The 25,279-nt window shown below is 42.1% G+C and overlaps 1 protein-coding gene across 1 annotated transcript in view; it reads right to left on the bottom strand.

Moving 5' to 3' along the window:
- The window catches only part of LOC146463351 (TPR and ankyrin repeat-containing protein 1-like), a 38,587-nt gene that overhangs the window by 1,306 nt on the left and 12,002 nt on the right, over positions 1-25,279 (bottom strand). The window contains exons 8-19 of the mRNA XM_085084590.1: positions 23,574-23,804; positions 22,648-22,887; positions 20,853-21,003; positions 19,070-19,473; positions 18,211-18,438; positions 17,605-17,835; positions 16,852-17,002; positions 15,937-16,362; positions 11,550-14,779; positions 7,307-7,945; positions 5,868-6,121; positions 502-3,305 (exon numbers count right to left, since the gene is read on the bottom strand). Coding sequence (XP_084940716.1) covers positions 502-3,305; positions 5,868-6,121; positions 7,307-7,945; positions 11,550-14,779; positions 15,937-16,362; positions 16,852-17,002; positions 17,605-17,835; positions 18,211-18,438; positions 19,070-19,473; positions 20,853-21,003; positions 22,648-22,887; positions 23,574-23,804 — 8,989 coding nt within the window. The remainder of the gene's footprint in view (positions 1-501; positions 3,306-5,867; positions 6,122-7,306; positions 7,946-11,549; positions 14,780-15,936; positions 16,363-16,851; positions 17,003-17,604; positions 17,836-18,210; positions 18,439-19,069; positions 19,474-20,852; positions 21,004-22,647; positions 22,888-23,573; positions 23,805-25,279) is intronic.

Below are 25,279 nucleotides of genomic sequence, written 5' to 3'. Positions count from 1 at the left end.
GATGTGACATGAAGTTTAAATAAAACAAAACTGATTGCACGGCTGGCACAACGACACAAGACAAATTAACAGGCTGACTTTCCATCTAGTACTATTCCCCTTTGACAACGGTGACAAGCCGGCAACTCACTTTTAATGTGAATAACATGGAAGCATTAAAAGAAGTCAAACACTGACGGTTTTCGAATCGTAAAATCGCAAAATCTTTACAGAAATCTAAACACATATCCTTAACCGCTGTTTATCCCAGGGGGGAAATAATACACCGTTAGTCGTCCCGACAATAGAATGGCGGTCAGAGACCTTTGATTTTCGAAAGGGCATGTTTAGAATAACAATTTTATATTTACTTTGCTCCTTGAAATGGGTTGGTTGATATTTTGATGGAATTCAGAGCCGGACTGAAACATTTCAAGGTACGAATAAGAATACGACGTGTTAAGTTGTTAACTTCACAAGTTGTGTGCCAAATGATAACTCTTTAAATAAATGTTTCGTTACCTCGTTGTACAATGCTCTGCATTGCCTTGATAGTGCCTCCAAGAGCCTCCACTTCACGCATCAGTCGTCCCGTATCACCCCACCTACACCGCGACTCCATATCCCGGATGCACTCTCCGACGCGTGCGCCAACGTGATCCAACCGCTGAATATCAAGACCGAAATCGTGCGAGCCAAGCCTGTTTTGGCCCGACAAGTTGTTCAGCTCATCGCGCAGCTCTTTCTCTGCCAAGAAAAGAGGCCATATCTTGTGAAGATGAAGCTGCTTGTACGAGTTAAATTCCTCGAGCATTCGCCAGTGAGGACTGCCGTGCTGAATATGCGATTGGTACGTCTCGTCTGACTTTCCACTGAACTGTACACCACACACACTGCAAGCTGAAGTGTCCACTTTGAAGCTCTCAAAATGCGCTTCTGCCGAGTGCACCGGTTGTTCATGCGATGACGTACGCGCCTGGTGTCTGGTCATACGGTACCAGCGCTGGATTGTGACAGCAGCTGCTTCACGCTCCGTTTCCAAAGTAAGCTCTCTTCTCTGCTCCTCCAGGTATCCAGTCGGCATCTGAAACTCTGACGGCGAGTAAATGTCCACTGGTGGCTCAGTTGTCGGGGCTGCTGTCTGAAGGTGCAAGGGAGATAATCCAGCGCTGAACACCTGGGTGAATGAAGCAACATTTACTTCATCAGTCCACAGTCGACGGTGGTACCAACGAACACACAACAATCTTTCATTCCTCTGGGAGAGAAAATTTTGCAGCGCAAAGACCACGTCTTGGACTCCATCAGCGCGCTGCACCGCCTCTAACGCTTCCTGTACACGGCCTGGCAAAAACGAGTGCACGGTAACGCCGCGCAACGCTTCAATAAGACGGCCACACGGAGGCGGGATCCCTCTACCGTAGTTAGAGAGCATGGTCATGGCAAGCACCAAGATCCTTTCTGTTTCACCCGATTGCACGCGCTCCATAGCGGTAGGACTGATCGCACTGTTTATCAAGTTAAAGCGACGGTAAACTTGACCTGACACGAGCTGTACCATGTATTCGAGTAAACGTTGCACTTGTCGGATCCCTTTGAAAGGAGGCAGCCCTGTGGCGCTGGATTCAACGACGCTGAACAACGTAGGGAACCTTTCTGTACCATACACCGCATCCCAGACATCGATCAGGCGAACATAGCTCTCAGGAAGGCAAACGGGATGCTCATATTCGTTAAACAAACGAGCGAACAGCGACAAACAGGCGATCATCTGGTGTTCAAAGATGGAGCTTGCGTTGGCAAGGGACGGTAGCGGGAGCTTAGACCTGCAGGCGACCAAGGTCACAAATCTACGAATAAAAAAGGCTGACGAATTCAAAACATCGCCATAAACGTGAAGAATACGCTTGCCAGCTTCTAACAGTCGGAAAAAGCTCCGAAAGCCCCCGAGTTGTCTGTCTTGCACCATCCAATCACAAGACTGCTCTCTCCCGGCGAAGACTTTTTCCTCCACAGACAACAGCACAAGAATCTTACTGTGCTCTCCCACGAGGTGAAGGACTCGCGACACTTCAATAAACCGGTCAGAGCTCTCCCATCGCTGAATGTCGCTAGAAGTCTTCCATAAGACCTCCGCATAACTCGACAACCGCTCCTTGATCGCTTTATTCCTGCGAAGGGAGCGGACAAGCTCTTTGTTGAGACAAGAGACATGCAGGCCCATCCTAGGAAAGAGCAACTTGTAAAAATCTCGGCACGCTTTAAAGTCCCGTACCTCGTTCGTGAGAAACCTTCGCGTGAGCTGCCCTTGAGAATCGAAACGGCCAATGGAGCCCACGAAGGAACGCACGAGGGCATTAACGTGCATCTGATGGTACAACGCATTAAAACGCTGTTCAAACACTTCCTTCGAGAGTGGCGCATGAGCAAGCCCGCATCGTCCAGGACTACACTTCAACCCAACAAGAAATCGTCGACAAATTCCATAGCGATTAAGGTTTGTGGCGAGGCTTTCATAAATGTTCTGTGCTAGTTTGAAAGCCAAGTCACAAAGGTAACTGGAGATTCTCCATCGCGCTTCTCCCACATCAAGCACCAACTTGTTGCCCCTGATCTCAGCTTGACGGTAAGGAACAGAGGACAAAAACAGACTACCGCCTTTCACAAAGGCGCATCTCACATCCGACTGATCACCTTTAAGAAGACCGAAGTACGTCTCACACATTTCCACACTTTGCAGCTCAGCGACGCTTCTCTGAGGTTTGTTTAAAGCTAATACAAGAGCGAACAACCTATCAAGTCCTCTGAGGAAATCACCAGGGAAATCACAGTAATCACCCAAAACATCTCCATTGGTAATGCTGAAGAGAGCAAGGCACGCATCAACTTCGCCACAAATGTTGTTCACCTTGTTAAAAAGTTCTCGGGCGCTTTCCGCGTGCTGTGTGTCTCCATTAAGCCTCGCTAGCACCAGCAGACATTGTGCTTCACCGTTCTTATCGTCGCAATCTTCAAACAATTCTAGAGCTTTCTCAACCGGTCCCTCGATCAACTCAAACGTCTCTTCAACGGAGCCAAGCGCCTCAACACAGCGGGCGGCAGACAGGTAACACTCAGCCGCAAAATTCTTCCGGTGGACAAACTTGGCTGCTTCAATGAATCTGCTGTTCTTCCGTAGAAGCAGGCCAGCGTCGGTGCTCCTCCCTTCATCAATCAGCGCCTCCACAGCCTTCTGGACACAGCCGTGATTCTCCAGAAACAAAATTCGGTCGTTGGCTGATGGCAGCCGCTCGAGAACTGAAACCATCTCTTCAAGACGACCACAGCTAAAATAATGGATAAACAAACTGTAAGTATTTTTAATTAATATAGGTAGGGCTGTCCATGACCCTTAGGTTTTCGAACCTGAAGGATCAGTAGACATCAGTTCGACAGGAATGTTCCAAACTACAAGGTAAGGACGGTGCCTACTTTTGTTACTGCGCATACGTTCTGCGCACCTCGAGATACTCGGGTTTCCTATGGGTGGTGCCTACTAACACAGGGTATTTTTGCGCGGTTTCAAACTATGCGGAGAAAGCAGAACTTAGCAAGTGCTCTTGGTATCCAAAACGAAAATTGGGGTAACCATGCATTTTTCAGAAAAAAAATAATAAAATGAAAGAAATCCCCTTATTTAAGTGTTAACGTATTTAGCGCAGAGCACTAATTGGGGACACTATCCAGATCGAATTGGAATTTAGAAGTGTTGGGTTTTGAGGAGAGGGGAAAACCGATGTAACCGGAGAAAAATCTCGGAGCGAGGGCAAGAACCAAAAACAAACTCAACCCACATACGACGCAGAGTGTGGGAATCGAACCTGGGCCACATTGGTGGGAGGCGAGTGCTCTCACCACTGCGCCATCCTCGGTCCTCGCTCCCCGGTTTTTGTAAAACATCATATTGCTGGATGGGACAGGGTAGAAACTTTGAAAGAAAAACAAGAAAACGTCAACAAACGTCACAAGGCGTGAGTGATCATCAATCAACAGGATTAGAAATTAGTTGAGCAACAAATGTTTGGTGACCTGTAAGCGTTCATTATTCACTTTTATAAAATAGCCAGGGTCAAGCAAGCACTGTGATTGGTCAAACTGAGTTCTGTATAACTCCACAATGCACGAAACGTACGTACGGTGCGTGCATTATAATTGTACTTAGTATAATTACTCAGGTGATTATTGAGATTCTGTTGATCTGATTGGTCGAGGATTGCGTCATATCTTGCTATAATCACCCCGCGCGAGGTGATTATAGCGGGAGCACTAACTTTCAAAATGGCCGCTTAGCCAGTTGTTGACATTTCTGAAAAAGAAGTGAATAGGATGAAAGAAAATGCAATTCCGAAAGGCACTAAAGATGCAGCTAAGTCCGAGGTGATACTTTTCGAAGGCAAGAGATGAAAATTTTGCCAATTGTAATAAAAAACCGTTGTAAATTGCATGTTGTCGATCTCGATGACTGATAATGAAGACAACAAATTAAGTTAAATTCGAGCAAGCTTTTCTTTATTAACAGAATGATTTCACAAACAAAACGAGTTTAAGACAGAATTTGAAAGCATGGAAGTAAACAAGATGAATAAATGTCTCTGTAAGTTTTACGTTTCAGTGATGAGAAAAGAAAACAGTTTTTATAATCTGAAAACTAGTTTGTTGTCGGTTCGAGCGGCTCTCGACCACCATCTAAAGTCACCGCCTCACAACAAAATATTTTCATCTGCGACAACCGTGTATTTGTTTAGTGAAGCCAACAAATGACTGGATTCCTACCTGAAGCAGCTTATCTCCGAAGGCAATTTATAAACGTCCGTTAATTAACCGGCGAAGCCATCATGTCAACAAGAAATTGTGCAATAAAATGCTATCGCTAACACTTGTGATCCCGGCTCGAGTTTTACACCAAACAACCTGTTTCATCTCCATACATTTTGGTAAACGGGTCGGAGAAACCCAAAATTCATTCACAGTGCTTCGTCTCAATGAAGCGGCAGTTAAAGAATACTGACGGAACATTTTGCTTGAGGCTGTGTGCAGTTTATCGATTGCGCATGTGATTTCGATTGAGCATGTGATCGGCAGACTGCGCGTCTCTGTTCATTGACGCGTGATGATTTGAAACAAACAAACAAAATCGACATTTTTCGGACGGTACTTGTTTTTCTCTGATAATCACCTGAGTAATTATACTAAAACAATTATTCGCCTCAGGCTCAGTAAATATTGGTGAATATTCCCCTCGACATTCACCACTATTTACTTCGCCTTCGGCGAATAATTGTTAAATATGCACGGAGCACACGTCAGATTTTTGCCTGTGAAAAATCTGAGAAATTCAGCAACAGAATGCGCTGTCACACCAGCGATTCGCAGAGAACAGTCTCCTGTACTGATGTTTCCAGACTTTTAATTAACTTCAACTTGTCTCTCAACACCTTAAAACTTAAACTTGACTTGGAGTTTACTTCTTGAACTTGCTTACGACGTGACGAAAAACTAAAACAGTTTGACTTTTTACTAGATTGCGCTGTCGCGTGCCCTGTCATGATCGTGTCGTGATCGGCAAGAGCGCGCGCTATTAAATTACGCGTTATCTCGTGTAAGGAGAAACTTGACGTTGATTCAGTAAAATTCGCACTTGTCTGAGGAGTTGCGATTGTTTATATTTTATGAAAGAAATAAAAAAACTTGTTCTCTGTGCATTGTTGAGTTATATAAGCACTTGGGAATTTTTAAGAACACTCGAGAAGTGCAGAGAGGCACGAGCCGGTTCTTAAAAATTCCCGCGTGCTTATATAACTCAACAATGCACTCGGCGCGTTTTTTATTTCTTTACAATAGCACCTCACCTGAAGTGTTCCTCGGCAAGCTGATGGCAGAGTCGTTCTACCGTCCGTGACTCCTTTGGCGGCCGGATGCCTCCTTTGCTCGTCTCCACACCCACCAAGCTCTTGTACCGCTGTAACGTATCAATAGCCTCCTCATACAGATTGCCTTGACAAAGCACTTCTACCGCTTGATGGTAATCGTTGATCATCTCATAGCACTCGCTGGCTTCCAGGAAGTGACGCTCTTTTCTAAACTGCTTAGCCGCGTCTTCAAACTGTTAAGACGAGAACAAACGAGAACTTACAAGAGTTCAAACGCAATAATAACGCTTGACAGTTGAGGTAAAAACAAGAAAAAAAAAACTTTGAAATTTAACATCGTAATTGATCAGCGAGTATATCAGCGAGTCGGGGAGACTTCACTTGAAACTGAAGAGATGAAACGCGACGAGAACGTATAGAGTTGGCGTACAAATGAGTACGAAATGTGGAAGAAAGCGATTGACGGAGCTTCAAACTTTAATCAACTCTCATCGATTTGAATGCAAGGCCATCTGACAGTTTGGAATTATACAATAACGAGAGTAGACTGTTCACAGTCCCCCTATTTTTCCGTGGGATTCTCGAGACTGGTACGCTTCGAAGTTGCTGCTGCCATCTTGGTTTGTAAAAGCGAGCGCGATCTGGGGAGAGTGTCTAAACTACCGAGGGGAGAGGAACGGAGTTCGGAGGATTTTTTTGCTTCCCCTCCCCCACTCAACTAAACCCCACTCCCGCTCCCCTCGGTAGTTTAGACGCTCTCCCTAGATCGCGCTCGCTTTTACAAACCAAAATGGCGGCAGAAACTTCGAAGCGTACCAGTCTCGAGAATCCCACGGAAAAATAGGGGGACTGTGAACAGTCTATAACGAAAGCGAGGCAAAGGATTGTTATCGCTGTAATATTCAAGGTTTGGTAGAGCCAACATTTCATTATTTTACATTTTAACATCATTATCTTGAGAATGAGAATGGTGTATTACACAAAGAGACACACAGGCATACTCGGAAAAGGAAATCCGAGTGATCCTACCTTGTTACGAAAACCTGGTTTCTGTAATGATAACAATTCTCCACCTCATTTTCTTCATTCTTGTCGATTTTGAAGGATGGCTCACAGTTTCAAATGAGGTGTAATGTAATGTATGGTTAGAAAATATATCCATGTCTAAACTGTTGGCTTTTGCTTTGAAGCCTTTTGTTTCTTTGTTCATCGTTAAATTATTTACAAGCACATACAACTTGAAACATGGTATGAAATGAAAGGCAAACGATCTGGAAGTGAATTAGTTGTAGATCTCTGTTCTCGAAAGGAAGAAAAATCTTTCTCTTTTAGAAGAGACATGCTTGTAGAGAAGATAGGTTCAGCCCGAGATTTAATCTAACGATTTAACTACGATTTAATCTGTAGTGTGCAGATACCTTTCCTAATTTCCTGTTGAGTTTAGCTAGCAACAGTCTCTCGCGAGCATTATGCAGACACTTGGCACCCTCATCCAGCATGGCGCACTGTAGAAACTGATCCGCGGCTCTCAAGAACTGTGCTCTCATAACCTTGGGGTTTGCCTTCAGTTTGCTGGCCTCAGCAGCCTGCAGCTGCGCTTGGCTCTTCTTCACCATCAGCGTATCATGAGCCATGTTAAAACACTTCACTGCCACCTCCCAAAGCTCCTTATTGTAAAAGTAGTGACCCTGCTGAGACCACTCTGCTTCCGTCGACTTCTCCACAAACATACTGGTCAGCTGGTCCGTCTCGTTGGCCTCGCCTGCCATGCGTATCACTCGAACGAGGCCCAGCTTTTGGAAGTACTCAAACACTGGCGACCGGGCTTCCTCGTCTTCGTCGAAGAACCACACGTTGACCCTGGCGCGAGTAATGGCGGTGTACAAGAACTTGAACTCTGAGTTGAGCACTTTGTGTTTGTCTTCGTCAAATTCAAGGGGGCGAGTTGATGTGGCCAGATCATCATCAGTGAGTTCCACCAGCCCTGTTGTGTTTGGGACCTTCCCGTCTGCCATCTCCTTAACGTAAGTCGTCACAACTCGCCACTCTTTCTTAGCCTGAAAACACACGAAAAACATCACCCGAATGACTCTATTGAGTTGCTGTAGTACAATTTGGTTGTCATTCAATGAACACAAGTTTGTGAAACGGTCTGTCACTTGAAAGGTTATCAGTAAAATCACTGTTAAATGATAACACCCGAACCTTTTTAATTTGTGTTGAGGCAATTCTCTCTTAGCCAAAGGTTTTAATAACTCCCCATACCGTATTTTCTCAATTAAACGCCCCTGGCTTTTATTTAAAATTTGGCAGTTTTGATCCGACGTTTTTTCGAGGCCGGCGTTTAATCGGGGTCCGGCGTTTATTAATGAAATGCGATTTTTAGCCATTTTTCCACATTGATTTATTATTACGGATCCTCAGAAACCTAGGGGCAGTTTGTCAGTGTTGGACAATTTTCCCCTGGATTACCCGAAGTTACATTATTATGGTACCGTACATACGGCACGTGTACCATGTTGCAATCAAGATTTGTATCACTAACAAACAGCACATAAACAATTTATGAATGACGTAGGAGCAAGTAAATGATATGAGTGCAAAGTTTTAAGTATATAAACGGTAATGTCGCCAACGTCCTCCTCGCTTGTGTCAGCCGGCCAATGTGTGTGCAAATAATTTAAGTTTTAATTACATGCTAATACACGCCGGACGCACCCGGCGTTTTTTTAAAAATCGGCAGTTTTGACCCGGCGTTTAATCGGGGTCCGGCGTTTAATCGAGAAAGTACGGTATATGCTGTTTCACTATTTCCAACGAGTAGCAAATGTTTCCGCAAACTTTCACGAAATCACTAGCCTTCCATTCTATCGCCCAATGGCCGATACTTCCTTTCAGTCTTGTCGTGTAAACTCGACTGAGGGTTTTAATTCGATAATGTTAAGGACGGTGCCTTCTTTTGCTACAGCGCACACACTCTGTGCATCTCGAGATGGTACGAGAAACTTAGGTTTCTTAGGAAAAGGCCTAATAATATGAAGGTATTTTTGCGCAAGGGCTACTGTAATCAAGAAACAGAAACTGGCAACAACCACGCATTTTTCAACGATACTAAAGCTTTAATTTGGGGAAAAATGCCATACATTGTTCTGTATTTTAAAGCTTTTTAGAATTATTATAAACTAAATTCGATTTTGAGACGGCGATACGACTTTATATTGACGGCTAGTTGGGAGAAAATATATTCCGTATTGGGCGGAGTCGCGAAGCGACGGAGCCCAATACGGAATATATTTTCTCCCAACGCCGTCAATATAAAGTCGTATTGCCGTCTCAAAATCGAATTTAGTTTTTTATCGCGATACTGACATTTTGCTGGAGAGAGTAAACGGATAAAGTACAAATCGTGCGCTGATTGAAAGATAAATTCTTACTTCAGTTAAACTGCAGCGATGGTAATATCCGTGCGCCAAAATATTTTTCTCGGGGCGGGTTATTTGAATTTTTGGCTTTAATTTTTACGTCAAAACAAAGAAAATGCAAAAATTTACAGTCCATCAAGCACCTACCATTGATGAAATAGACGAGCTAGTAGGTTTGAACATTTTACCAGCAAATGTTATTGAAAATTTGTTACCGCCGAGACAAAAACAACAACATGAAAACAGTGATGAATAAACCTCACAACCAGAAGCAAGAATAAAAAAAGCAACCATACTAGTACCCAAAAACGAAAACAGAGCATTGTTATCCTAGCTTAGATGCCGTGGAGATTTAGAAATTTGAAAAAACCAAGCGGCGAAGAATACTGTAAAAATTACCGAGTCTATCGTTCGGCGCTACGACAAGAAGATCAAATTGACAAACCTGAGCGATGAAAGAGAACGTAGCAGCGCTCTTGGAGCAATTTTTTCTAGAGATAAGAGACATCAGAAAAGAAACAGATCCTTTTGCTTTGAAAATGCCATAATTTATTGGAATTTAAGCTCATTGTTATTTACCGTGGCCGCTTTCACACTCAAGAAAGTCTTTAAGTAAATTTCTCTTCATCGAATTTATAATCGCTCTTTTCCACTTACCTTCAGGAAAAAAGTTGTATCCGCTGTACCATGGTACATGTTCACCACAAAAAAAATATTATAAGTGGTCCTTGAACAGTGTCAGAAGCTTTGTAAACTCAAATGAAAAGAAATAAACAACACCATCCAACGTCGCATGTTCATTCACAGAAGTAAAATTTTGATCTGTGCGCGCCAAACCCATTTAAGTGCCGTGCTGTCATGCTTACATGACAGTTTTTGAGCCAATCAGAAACCGTCATTTTGAGACGGTAATACGACTTTATATTGACGCCTCAGCGCAATGGAAAGATCCCCCAGGATCGCGATAATGTTGCTTAATTACCTCTGAAATATGCATGGTTCCCCCAAATTTTCTTTTTGGATTCAAGTACCGTAAATGATCTAATAAACGCCAGGGGCGTTTATTAAATTTCAAGGGTCCGAGGGGAGCGTTTAAAAGATAAGAGGCGTTTAAAAGGAAGAGGCGTTTATTGTAATAACTGTAACATGGTAACCTCGATATGGTATTATAATAACCTAAAAAACAGAGCTTTAACATACTATCAAGTCCGTCCGCTGATAGGTCTAAGCCGTTTACAAATCCATAACGGTATATGGTACATACAAAGCGGCAGAAAGGGGTACTGGTAGTTCTTATAGCTCAATGCCAAGACGCAACTCGCACACCGGTGTCAATTAAGCAAGAACGCAAATGAATTGATTGATTGTATTGTACATCTATTTCTAGTTTATGTGCGGTTTTCAGGGAGGGGGGGCGTTTATTAGACAGGGGGCGTTTGTTAGAGAGGGGCGTTTAATACAAACTTGTCAGCTTAGGGGGGCGTTAATTAGATAGGAGGCGTTAATAAGAGAGGGGGCGTTTATTATATCATTTACGGTACCCCTTGCTAAGATCTGCTTTTCCCGCATAGTCATAAACCGCGCAAAAATACTTGTGTATTAGTAGGCACCGTCCTGAATTGAAATATAGCTGCCAGCGTAAAATGTTTGTTGGTACACTTCACGGTCCATTCTTGAGACCTAGTGCGCACAGTTATGGAAGTAATTGATGGTTTGCATGTGACGTCATGGCGGCCATGATAGTGGACAGGAAGAAAAAAATTTTTCTACCCTGGGAGTTAACAACCATTTCTGTGCAAACTTTGTGAGCAAATTTTCTTTTGTTTTGTCCACCAACATGGCGGCAATGCAAACCACCTATAGAAACAACGGAACCTTGATGATACCACCTCACTTGGTTGTAAGAATTCAAAGTTATATTTCCGACATCGGTTACAAAAGTAAATTGGGCATCATTTCTTTTAAACGCAAATAAAACGCTGACTATTTTCAATTTATAACACGTAAGTCGCGTCGGGGAAATGTTTTTGGACTGCATTCCATGTTTCAACATTATATACAGGCAAAATTTGCAACAAATTTCACCAGGAATTTTTTGGCTTAACTGTGTGCGAACTCGTTACATTAGATATCGTGGTTTGAACAGCTCCAAACGTGCCGTTTTATTCCGAAAGCAGAGATACGTTTATTTAATTACGGCCAAATTCCCATTATAATCCAATTTTAACGCTGTATTTACCTGAGAATCTTTAAAGAAGTTGTAAATCAAGACATCATCAAACTCCAATCCTTTGGACTCGTAGATTGTAAGGATCAGTCCCTGCTTCAACTCATCTGGCATCTGCGCACGAGCCTCTTCCGACGCCACGAGTATCACCTGATGCGCGCCGAACTCGATCCTCGACGACTGCCGACGGTTTCCTCGGAGAATCATCGCCAGATCGCCGAAGCTACACGATTCCAAGAGAACAGGCTTTGGTCCTTCAAATAAACCCTGGTCCTTTTCAAGGCGATCAAACGACTCGGGAAAGTAATGAAGAAGTAGATCAACAACGCTTGAGGCCAGACACAAAATGCCCGCATGTGAGCGGTAGTTGTGAGTCAACTGATAGAGTGTGTTAGGAACTTGTACTCCTGACTGAAAACCAAGGGATTGGTAAGACTGCTGCGAGTAAAAGAACAGGGATTTAAGATCGTTAAAGCGAAACGCGATTCCTCTCATGATACTCTGTGCCGTGTCACCAGTAAAGAAAAGGCCATTGGGATCACGGCTACAGCGAATTAACAACGACAGTTCAGCTTGAGTAAAATCTTGAGTTTCATCGACGTAGAAGCGATGTACGGACCAATCGGGCACCTGAATTTTCAGCAGCCGAGAATAAATTTGATGAACGACATCAGCTTCATCGAACATCCGCAAAGAACACTTTGTCTGCTGATACACACGAAACAGTGTATACACCACTTCGCGATCAGCGGAGAAGTTAGGTGCTCGCTTGCGTCCGAGATCCGAGTAGTCCTCCAAACTCAAGAAGCCACGTTCTGTGTGCAGGGCTTCGATGGATCCTTTGATGAATGAACGGATCTCGGTCCAGACAAGAGTCGGGTGGTACTGTACCCTTATTTTCTTGGTCATCCGAGGCCAAAGTTCAGATACAAACACTGCATAAGTGACCTCTCGCCTGGGATCATAACTCTTTTGGTCCTGTTTACCAGACACGATATCATCTGCTTCTTCACGGTCATCGGCTTCGTTGTACCCTTCTTCCTCGCTGTCAGAGTCTTCATCAATGGCCACTAAGGGTGTGTCCTCTTCTCCCCAGCCGTGAATCTTTCTCATCAGGCTGCCATCATCAGCACGAGGGAAGAACTCGCAGCCAGGAAGCGATGCATCCAACAAAAGCAGCCAATTACGAGAGTTTATGAACAGGGGCCAAGCTGCATCATCAATATCTTGAATTCTTGAAGGCAAAGGTGTGTCCTCATGTTCAACGTGTTCTCTTGCCGCAGGACAGGCATGGCTTAGCTCGGAAAAGTTTTTCTGCACTTCACTGCAAAGCACCGGGTTCTTTGTGATAAAAACTTGATGCAAATGTTCATATTCCAAAGAACCGTGATCCTCAAACTCGGATGGTTCTACCGTGTCGTCACCTTCTTCGTAATCTTTGCGCCGTGCGTCTTTAGCGCGGACAAATTCGTCAGAGGATGATGTCTCCAGCACACCGTCATGGTCCTTTCTAACGCTGGGCCTTATTGATTCAGCAAGCGTGTCCTCGTCCTGTTCATAAACTGCAAAACCTCCACAAGCTTCCGTTTTCGGTAAATACTGCACCATTTTGGGGATATGAGGTCCCGCGGTGGTAGCCTTCTCCCAGTAGGACTGAAATTCGTTCCATAGTCTGTACAAACAACAGGTTGTTTTGCCAGTGCCACTGCGGCCAAGAAGGATTATGGGGCATGGCTGGCTTGGACGAAGATTAATGATAGCGTGCTCCAGTTCAGTGACCCTAAAGGGAAAGTCAACTTTGGCTGCATGATTGCTGTGGAGAACAGAGTTGATCAACGCTGAGGAAAACGCATAGAATTTCAGGATGTGGAATTCCATATCATTAGGGCTTGCAGGAGGGAAAAAGAACTGCGACCTACTGTTTTTATCTTGGGATTTTCCACATTTTGCTACTTTCTCCACTGGAAACTGTTCCACAGTTTCCGTCACTTCAACAAAGAAGTTTGGAAGACGCTCACCACTTGCATTTGTCACTTTTTGATCGCCTTTTCTGAATCCAGACAGTTCTTTTCTGACGATGCATCCCAGTCCTCGATCATGGGATTTCACAATGCTTTCAACCTTTTTCATGAGCGTGTCTCGGTCGGCAGCCACGTCCCAAATTCGAATGATCTCAGAGTAAACTCTCCCCTCATTTGTCTTTGCTTGCACTCTTAACTCGGGATCGTTGCTACATTTGGCCGAGAATGCCACAGTCAGTTCCCAAATAATCCGGGACGATCTTGTAAGTTTTGCCTCAAACAGCATGATGTTGCGATTCTTGGAGAGGCCACTGAGCCTTCTGCAGAGCTTTTTTGACCATCGACCTTCTGCCAGCATGCGAATCCTTGCCACAATCCGTCGTTTCAAAGCATCACAAACATTAGCATTCTGTAGCGCTTTCCAAAACTGGTCTGTGCAGTCCACTTCCCAAGGAAGATCTTCAAATGGAGATTCCAGATCAAACTCAAGCTCTTCATTATTGGGATTATTTGGGTCATCATCTTCCTCGTCAACCTGGATTCTTTCAATATCTGGAACAGGCTGTAGCACAGCTTCATCTTCACACTGTGTTTCCTTTCTTTCACTGCACGTGGCGTTGCTTTCTGCCTTACCATCAGCATCTTCACCAGCTCCTTCTCCACTTCCAATCACATTTTCAGGACGCAAAGTGTCAATCATGCGTTTAATGTTCGCACGTTGCTTATCCAAAGGATCCTTCTTCACTGAAGGAGCTGCAGGAAAAGGCTTTTTGTCTTTACCTTTGGCTTCCTGTACTCGACCCTCATCATTCTCAGTTGCATCATCTCCCAGTCGACACCATTCTGGTTCATCTTCATCCTGAAGTGGCACTGAAGTTCCCTCTTGTGGCAAAGACTTGTTCTCAGCAGGTGTCTTCAGCACCTTCTTCCTTCTCTTTGCACCACCGCCGGATTTCTTGCCACTTTTGTACGAGTTGGTGGCAGCCCTGATGAGCCGCGCACGAGGGTCCTTCTTGGTGAGATAGTCCACAGAGATCTTCCCCTCTGTATTCTTGAGTGTCGGGTTGGCTCCAGCTTCTGACAGAACGTTAATCATATCACACTTCCGTCTGGAACACTTTCCAAATGCCACGAGGTGGAAGAGAGTGTTTCCACTGCCATCTACAACGTCAGGGTCAAATAAATCCGAATCAAGCAGGGCTTGGAAAAACCCGCTGTTTCCTGGAAAGGAAAATGGCAACAATTACAAGTCGTAAAGAGTCTGCTTTGGATAAGCTTATAAACAGTTCCGACAATAGAGAAATTTAACAAAAACGTTTACGACAAACTGCAAACGCGAGATTCGCGTTTAAGTTTTTTGTACAAAATGAGCAAATAGATGAGTCAGAACAGTGCAAAATAATTCTGCCCTTTGATGCTAACAAAAAACTACTCAATTTAAATGAGAAACTGAAAACAGCGAGCGGCAAATGTAGGATAAACATGGTCACGTGGCCATTTCTGCCGTTTACCTTAAACGTGATTCCAAGTTTCTCTAATAACGTTTGCCTCTTGTAAACAAAATTTAACAGTTCAGAAGAAGGAATTGTCAAATAAGGCAATGATGAAAATGGATTTCAATAATGCATGAACTTGTCTCCTGTCCCCAAAGATATATAGAGAGCCCTAAAAATGATTCATGAACCAAGCAAGAATCTCCTTCGAACAAGACATCATTCAGTTTCGAAGTCATGTTACTGAGTAGTTTTAAATATCGTATTCGTAAATGTCATTTAACTGGGATGGTAGAAGATGACAATTGCTCCAACTGCATTCTTTTTAACTCATAACAGAACAATTTTTTTTTTTTCGATTTAGGTCTCTTAGGTTTTCAGTTTTTATTGGTTAGCTTTTAAGGCTTTTATTGGTTGATGATAAGTAGGTTTAATCATTTATTAGTTGATAGATAGTACAGGCTCCAAATTCCATTATTAAGTGTCCCCAATTAGTAGAGAGGTAATTCCTCTCGGCTAGCTACTTCTGACTCGGTAATAAAGTCTTTGATTAATATCTGATGTTCTTTTAAGTACGTTTTAACTCCGAAAACTGTTTCCACAGCAGCCACTACATAGGTGACAAGTATGGGTTTCCACAGTGTGATCGCATTCCTCGCATAAAATTCAAGACTTTCATCAATCAAGAACTGGTCGTTTTTCGCGGTTGCTGTTGTTCTTTTTTTTGGGGGGGGGGGAGGGTGGGGAGGGAGCACAAATGTTGAATATGATGTTTGGTCAACAGCAGAGATGCGGTAAGCAGCTGTGGAAATCTAATATTCAGAAACATCTTTCTATTCCTTTTAGTCTGTCTAACACCAAGGCGGAATAAGAAAGATAACAAACCTGTTGCAAACATTTGTTTGAGAGCTTCATGTAGAAGTGAGTCACCAGGCTTGGTCACAATACAGGCTGGATCAGCATTGTACTGCAGCAGTGTGACCACCAAATGATAATCCTCAGCCTCCATTGCCAGCTCAAGAGGACATTCTTTCCTCTTCTTCAGTCCATTGGGAAGAGCCCTATTCTCCAGTAGAGCAACTATCAGAGGAACTCGGTACTTCTCACCAGCTTCAAACACAAGCTCTATAGGAACGTCTGATGCGTTAATTCCAGTTGCTAAGCCACCCTCTCCTGGTGAGTAACGTTGTGGTCCTCCACCCCCTAGGTACAGGACGTGAAGCTTGTCCCAGGCTCTCTTTTCCGTGAGCTGTTTGCTTAGTTTCTCCAGAATGTTGTTTGGGACACTACAGGTAATGCTGGAGGTTCCATCTTAAAGAAACATGAAATGGATTTTAGCAAAAACCGACGACAATTTAGTAAATTCATGAATGCACCCATACGCGCATGCATGATATAAACCTGACCTTAATCTCGTGTACAATGCACTCATTGTCATTGCAGATTGTACATTAATGTACGTGTTTGCAGGAGGAAAATGATATTCTTACCCTCAGTAAGAAAAGTACTCGCATTTCACTCTAATCGTGAATAATTCATGAAGAGAAAACAACACCACAAAGGGAGTTTGGAATGTGATCTTAAATTATCATAAAATTGGGAGAACTTTTGCTTTGAATGTCTCCAAGCAGTGTATATGGTTGAAAATCTAACACTCGAAAAAGTGTTTCATCCGATTTCCAAAAATCTCTCAAAGTTGGTTCAAAATCTCAGCTGTGCCTCATATTTTCAACACTTCTCACTGTTTGGAAATCGGATGAAACACTCTTTCTCCTCAAACCAGCACAAGGATCCACAAACCTGCAAGATTGACACTCAAGGAAACAATCTGAGAAAGTACAACAGACTTGTCCTCGTCGCTCTCTGCTCTCTTCAGTCCTTCACCAAAGGCTTTCACAGCCTCTCTGTTCTGATCCAAACAAGCATGACAGTATCCTTGCCGCACAAAACCCTGTGATGTGGTGAAATGAATTGGTTAGTATAGCATCACAATTTTCTCCAACCACTGTTAAAACATTTCTGCTTAATCAAGTGGCACATTCCTAAGGACTTCTTTTTGAACCCTGTCAAAGCTCTTACACATACATGTATTTTACAGCCATAACAGTTTAAGTGACACCACTCACAGGTTCAGCTGCTAAAAACATGAGTACTATATATGCGAGGGTTTGTCAGGTAGCCAATCAGAGAGCCGGATTTTGCCCACATGATCGAAATGGACCAATCAGGAGCAAGCATGATAACATGATTGTAAGATGCCTAGTACCTGTGGACAGCCTCTCAGCCACTTATTAGCAAATCAACCTAAGAGGATTCTTCAAGGAATTGATTTTTTTCACATAGGCAAGCTGAACAATAGAAACGAGTGCTCTTTGCTGCTTGCTGAAAAAACTTGATCACAAGCAGCACGGATGATCCTTTCTGGTTCAGTTCCTTGGCCTACCATATTTACTTCAAAGTTATCAGCATGACTTTCACTGTGCAGGGGACAGTCTACATGTCCGACCATCAAACCACACAGGTGTCACAGGAGAATAAAAGAATCAAGCCCACCTTGTACCACTCCGGTCTGAACCTTGTACAGCTCTTGGCGTCAGTAAGCCCTTGTTGGTAATTCCCAATGTTGTAATGAGCCAGAGCTCGATTGCACAGCAGGGTGGCCAGGAACTCTTTGTCACTACTAGGAACATATTGCATTGATAGAGTGTAGTATTCCACCAAAATGGTAAATTCCTTCTCAGAAAACAGTCTCTTTCCACGCTCTTTCCATTTACTGGCTTCAACCTAGAAAACACAAGTCAGAATACCATATTTATTCGCCCATCTTGGAATAAGCATTGCCCTTGAATAAGCGCCCACCCTGAAAGCCCAAAATGTTAATAAGCGCCCACCCTACCCCCTCCCAACAAAAAACATTTTTGTACTAGCCCAGCATGAAGTAAGAGGAGCATTCGTTGTGTTCCAAAATTGGTTCTAGATACCTGGGCACGGTGGTCAATGAACTTTTATACTCTTTATGTAAGCTTTTGCACTTTGCTTTGTCTTGTTGAAGTGAAATAAACTTGTTATCCGTTGTCTTGTTATTGTCTAAAAATGTCCTCGCTTGCTGAAAATGTTGGGAAAATAAAAAAGCAACAATATGAAATGTACAAAATGTACCTGTGACTTTGTTGGTCTACATGTGAAGCATTCTCTGCCCTTCTCCACTGCCTTGGTATACTGTTTTGTCTCAAAATATGCAGTGGCCAGAGAGTTGTTTACAAGGTAACTAAAATCTGCTGTATTGTTAGGAAACTGCAGGCATAAATTCAACAGTTTGATTGCTCGACTGTAGTCCTTTGAGCTTAGTGCTTTCATCCCTTCTTCTTTCCAGTAATGACCTTGATTCTGCAGGAAAAGAGAGCAATCAAGATAAGTTATTGAAAACAACTTTTCTAGGTCAATTTTTAGGCATTAAATGAGTTAATCAACATGATAATCCTTTCATTTCACAAGTTATTTAACATTGAATGCACTTTTTTGCATTTCTGTCACAGGTAACTCATTACTACAGCAAACATTTAAAGAAAAAATCAGTGTTAGATTTTCATGCAAACGTCCTTAAAATAAAGGCCCTATCTTTCTGACATTAGTAAAATACTGAATGAGTTTAGTTTGAGTAAACTGACTGCTTTCAAGCCAATTACTCTTTTACTATAACTCTGGAACCACCAACGAATCAACAGCTTTCAAAATTTGCAAGATTGAGAAACATGGACATAAATCCCTAAAACTCACAGGCATACATGTATGAGAGATGTCAACGAGTAACAAACCACAAACACAGCATTTGCAAAGGAAATACAAAGCTCTGATCTTGGCTGTGAGTCTTGCTAAGACCACACCTTTCTTTGTCCACATTCTTTGCTGTCTTTCACTTGCATGTCACACATATATATAATTTCACTTCATACGTAGCCATGTAAAAACAAAAACATCCCTGCCCTGAATGCACAATGAACACAGCATGGTTAATCACCTCACGATGATGTGACGCTGTTCCCTTATAACAGCCAATAACAGATGGATCAGCACCATGCTTTAGAAGTGTGTATGCAATAGCATAATCTTCCATCTCCATAGCAACAGACAAAGGTGGTGTTTTGCAGCCATGAGGGCCATTAGCCAGGGCACCATGATCCAGCAACACTGCAATTAGTTTGTCGCGATCCTTAACTGATGAAGCAAGTACTTGATCAATTGGAACAATAACAGCATTGCAGCCAGTTGCTACACCACCACGGCCTTTAGGATATGACCTTTGACTGTCCCCGCCAAGAAATAACATGTGAAGCTTGTCCCATTCTTTCTTTGAGCACACTTCCTTGATCAGTCTTTGGGCCGCAGCTCTAGGAATGCGGCAAGTTATTGCAAGGGTTCCCTCTAAAAAAGGAAAAAAGGACAGTTCAAAATGTTTGAAATCAAAGTGCTTAGAGCTATACTTTCAAAGATGAGGGAGTGTGTTTGATGATCTCGATCCCAGGCTCCCTCTCCTTTGCCAAGTTGATGATGATGTCATCCGCCCCTGCAAATTCTGTAGGGATGGCAGAATAGGAGTGTGTTCTTTCTACATCAAATGCAACAAAGTAAAGTGGTCACTGATGGCAATAGTTTGGATGATCAACTTACACAACAAGATGGTAAATTTGAATTGTTCCCACCATAATGTATATTGTACTTACAGCGGTTACCAATAACACGCGACCTACGGCATTCAAAAGAGTCGGATAAAGTTGCGTTTTGGTGGACGTCAATGAAAGGAAAGCCATTGAAATCATTTTGAATTCTGACAAGATTCCAAGGTAACCCTGCAAGAAACTAAGAATTTTACCTCGCTAAGAGATAGTAAACTTTATTTAAATTGATTCTCCAGCCAGATCAAGTGCAAATAAAAGGTATTTTTGAATTTAAAAAAATTCGATTTTCACTGCCATGATAATTTGCACACTTGCACGCATCGCTGATTTAATTGCCAGGTGTAGCGATTTCAAATGTTTCATAAAAAAATATTGCTTCGTCTAAACAATGCGCATTTTTTAGATAACCTGTCTTGGAAATCAACTTTCATAAAGTTTACCATCCGTCAGCGGATAAAACTGTCAATTTCTTTGTTCTGTTGCCTCGAAATGTTCTCAGAATTCAAAACAATTTCAACGGCTTTTCTTGATTGACGTCCACCAAAACGCAATTTTATCGGAGTCTTTTGAAGGCGACAGGTCACATGTTATTGGTAACCGCTGTAACTTCTGATTACAGAAAATGTTGCATCCTTTCTCCATTTTCATGTTACAAATGACCAAAAAAGACAAATGAAGTGGGAGATCCCATCAAATTACATAATAATTATAAACAGAGAAAACACATTCACAGGGGAGCTTACATGAAGGTTTCAAGTGATAACAAATTATTGTCATAGATATTTTTTCTTTTTCATCCAGATTTGAACTGTGTTATTCATCTATTAATTAATTTATTTATTTATTTGTTATTGTTGTTGTTGTCGTTGTTTTTTCCACTCTAAAAATTGGCAGGGGAGTGGCACTAGTTAAAGACATGCAGAGTTGATTAGGCAATGTCAGGTTTTGATTCTCAGAGTTGTCAACACATTGCAGTTCCAAACATGACAAAAGTGTTCAACCAAAACAAAATGTCCCTAGCAATGTCCGGCTAGATTAGTGAAGCAAAAGATCAGAACAAAATCATTTTTATGCTTAGATTGTGACGCCAAATGAAAAGTTTAACAAATAACATAAATTACGTACCCTTAAGATCCATAGCTGTGGTAACAACCTGCGTTGTGAGAGCATACTTGTCATCATCAGTCTCGGCATTTTTCAACCCTTCACAGAAATACAGCAATGCCTCGGATTTCCGACCAAGGGACATCAAGCAGGAACCAAGGCGATAGTATCCCTACAGACAAGAACAACAACCATCTGTAATTCTGTCCAATTGCCTACTGGATGTACACTTTGGTTAGGCTGCTCACACAGGACAACTTAAAAGGATACTTTACTAGTAATAATTAAAGATTAGGGAGTGCATTCGGTGACGTCAATCCCAGACTCTCTCTCCTTTGTCAAGTCGCTGATGATGTCACCCGCCCCTGTAAAAAAATCTGCGGGGGATGCCAGATACGCGTCCCAAGATCCATTCATTCATTCCAGCAATCAACGTTCTCCCATACAATCTCGACTCTGATCCGTATTAGGAGAGCATTCTTCCTACGTCAAATGCCATGAATGGCCTATTTTTTAACTACCTTACAGTCCTTCTAGTACTGATACCAAATATTTTTGCAAACAAGAAAATGGCACAAAATAGATCTGCAGGGTTAGGTAGGTAGGTAGGTAGGTAGGTAGGTAGGTAGGTAGGTAGGTAGGTAGGTAAGTAGGTAGGTAGGTAGGTAGGTAGGTAGGTAGGTAAGTAGGTAGGTAGGTAGATAGGTAGGTAGGTAGGTAGATAGGTAGATAGGTAAGTAGGTAGGTAGGTAGGTAGGTAGATAGGTAGGTAGGTAGGTAGGTAGGTAGGTAGGTAGGTAAGTAGGTAGGTAGGTAGGTAGGTAGGTAGGTAAGTAGGTAGGTAGGTAGATAGGTAGGTAGGTAGATAGGTAGGTAGGTAGGTAGGTAGGTAGGTAGGTAGATAGGTAGGTAGGTAGGTAAGTAGGTAGGTAGGTAGGTAGGTAGGTAGGTAGGTAGGTAGGTAGGTAAGTAGGTAGGTAGGTAGGTAGGTAGGTAGGTAAGTAGGTAGGTAGGTAGATAGGTAGGTAGGTAGGTAGGTAGGTAGGTAGGTAGGTAGGTAGGTAGGTAGGTAGGTAGGTAGGGTAGGTTGCCTTTATTTATACACAATGTATATGAAAGCTGAAAGCTTGAGGGTTTGCGTACAATACCTTACTACTAAATTGAATACAAGTAGAACTAGATATTAAATACAATTAAATGCACTGTAAAAGCATATTAGAATGCTATCATTGCAACTTGACACAGATTAGCTTACATTCAAATATATACAAAATCTTCAAGTTCAAAGCTAGCAGTCGTGGCTGATAATACATTGAATTTAACGGCCTTAAAAAGTTCCGAAGTTTTGAGCTTTTTGGCAAGATTATCATGGCTTTTATCAACAAGATCAGTATATTTGGAAGTCAGTATGTTCCAAAGCACAGAGCCACTGTATGCGACAGAGTCCATCATAAAATGTGTACTAAACCGTGGGACACATTTTTGTGTGCAAAAGTTTTAGACTTTTTTCACACTTTTTCCTAACCATCATTTTCTTTTTCCAGACTCAATGCATGAGCAAATCATACTCCTCCTTCTCTACAAACCCTGTAAAATGTTCACACAGTTAAGTACACTTGTCAATAGAGAGATTTAGAAAGCGTTCTATGGCAAACAGGAATGGCGACAAATGACCACATGACCACATTTATCCTAAATGTACATTACTAATTTTTTCAAGAAAACATAAATGCGAATCCCACATTTGCTGTTTGCTGTAAACACGATTCTTAATCTTTCCATTGTTACAGCACAGGGGGGTCTGTACAAGTCATACCTTGGACCATTCTGGCTCTATCTGCACACATCTCTTAGCATCTTCCATGGCCTTGTCGTACCTCTCAAGGTTCAAGTAAGCAGCACATCTGTTGCTCAGCAGCACTGCACTCAGCTTATCGTCATCCTCTGCAGTCTGCGGCACATAATCCATGGCCAGTGAGTAATACTTTATGACCAGCTCATACTGCTTGTCTTTGAAAAGTTGGTTTCCTCGTTCCCTCCACTTTTGAACTAACTCCTGACAAGAAAAGGCAAAAAGAGGATATCCTCAAAGCCTCCATATAATTAGGGACCTTACAAAAGCACAACAGTAACACAAATGAAGACGTCACTTAGAAATAAATATTCATGTTATTTTCATTTGTCTGCCACACAAGAATGCAACAGCATTTATTGACAACTAGACAACTCCCCAAAGATTACAGACTCACTGACAGACTGGCATGGGGCTGGGAGGGAGGGAAAGCTGTTGTTTCTTATATGGCAAGAAAACAAAAACTGACTCACAAGGAAAGCATCTGATCTGCTTTGCGATTATATATTCAATGCATTCAACTCGCACAATGTGAATTAATTATCCCAGAAACATGATTAGTAGCAAGTCTGTAAAGAGAAAGCAAAAATTCACTGTTGTGTGCTCACATTTTGTTAAACCTTTAAATTTGATCATTTGCAGAGGACATCACAGAAACGTGCCCTAATATTATTTTTAATGAACGTGCAGAGCCATTGTCTAGCTCATTAAACCTTTTGTTTTTTGACATTCTTGTTTCTATTGCTGTTGTTTTGTTGTAGGTCCCTAATGTTATTAGTGGTCGTGAACATTCTTTAAAATGGCTTGTAACCCTTTCTTTTTTTCTTCACTGAGGAGAGGAATCTAATTCAATGAAGTAAACAGTCTACAGCAAACAATGCAATTCTAACCTCTCTCTTGACCGGTTTTACATGATATCCTTTAACTCCATGGTCAACACACTGGGTAAACTCCCTCCGTTTAAAGCAAATGTCAGACAATGATTCGTAGCATTCCCTTTTCACCTCGGCTGCTTGATCTGGGGCATGTCGAAGGGCCAAGTTGAAGTACTCAGAAGCTTTGGAATAGTTTCCATATCCCATAAATTTATCTGCTTGCTTTTTCCAGTATTGTGCATGGGCCTGTTAGAACAAAATAAAAACAAAATTAATGTAACTTTACTTATACATGTAACTCCCTCAACCTTAAATGTGTACTTTAACTTCAGGGCCCAGTTTGTTCAAAACATGGTTATGATTATGATCATGAGTAGAAGAAGAAGAAGAATGGGGGAGCCACTTTTCTTCTCTTGCAGCTAATACCTGAATTGCAGAGGAGCAGGCGGGTGAGATCGGACGTCAGCATAATAGAAGGCGCCTCTGGCTGCCGCCTCAGTCCATATATGATCTCACCCCACCCACCCAGACCAATGACAGTTATTTAACAAACAGATTCCATATTGCCATGCGTCTGTTCAGTAACAGATCACAGATGACGTCAAAATGTGGTAAGAAAGAAGTGGCACACGAGGCCCAGCTGAGTGTGTCACTGATGTTCTTAGCACATTTTGACGTCCATTGTGATCTATTACTGAACAGACGCACAGCAATATGGAGTTTATTTGTTTTATATAATAAAGAAGCAAAAGTTGTTAATGGTGACGTCATGTATGCGTGTCCTCCAATAGATCATAAGTAAGAACCAATCAAAATGCGTACAGAATTCAGCTTATTATATAAAAACAGATAGACCATGACACCAGGAACTCCACGCCCTACTCTTTTCAAACAGTGCCATGGGTTCTTTCATGTCCCACAGATTATTGTTAAGAAAAGTGTTGTGAGACGGGTCCTACAGCTTATCGTCCTTATCAGAGAAGACTAGAAAGTCTAACCGGGATTAGTGTAAACTTTTATTGCAGTTTCAGTTTTCACTTAGACTTTTGTTTACCTTGAACTGAAAATTAGCTTTGAAAAACATTTACAACTGGTAATGTACAAAGCATACCTCACTTAACATTTCATCGAGGATTAGCATCTATTAGTTGACCTAGAACAATCCAGCCCAGGATGAAAGTACATATCCATTTCAAGCTTTGCATCACAAGACTACATGTGCTGTTAATTCAAACACTGGCTCGCCTCTTGATATCACAAATAAAAACTTGTTTCCATTGGATACTGTTTACAGTCACTCCCTTTTGGCAATCTTAAACTCCTATTTTCTGAAGCAAATTTTCTTTCCTCTTGAGAGTTTAAGAAAGCAGGAGATTAGTGCAGTCAGATTGTAACTGTTAAATTTGTGGGTGAAATCTGAAAGTGCATGCGTTAAAGGTATCATGGGGTTTACTGGTTTCAGGTACATATTTTTTTTTGCTATCGCATGCTCAAACTCTTCCCACACTGCTTACCCAAACACTGTTCCAAGATTTCAAAGTCCTTACTGTACTGCAAGACAACACTCACTATTACCACTTAATGTGAATTTCAATATTGTACATCCATAAAACAAAGTGTGGAGCTGAACCAATAACTTGTCATAATATATGCAGTATTTGGAATACATTAATTTTGTTAGCAGGTTAGTAACTTATCAACTGGATAAAGTTTTTCATTCC

This window comes from Pavona decussata, unplaced genomic scaffold, assembly GCF_977016875.1.
Source record: "Pavona decussata unplaced genomic scaffold, jaPavDecu1.1 SCAFFOLD_179, whole genome shotgun sequence".
Taxonomy (NCBI): Eukaryota; Metazoa; Cnidaria; class Anthozoa; order Scleractinia; family Agariciidae; genus Pavona; species Pavona decussata.
Note: the sequence above shows the minus strand (reverse complement) of the source record. Positions and strands in the feature narration are given on the sequence as shown.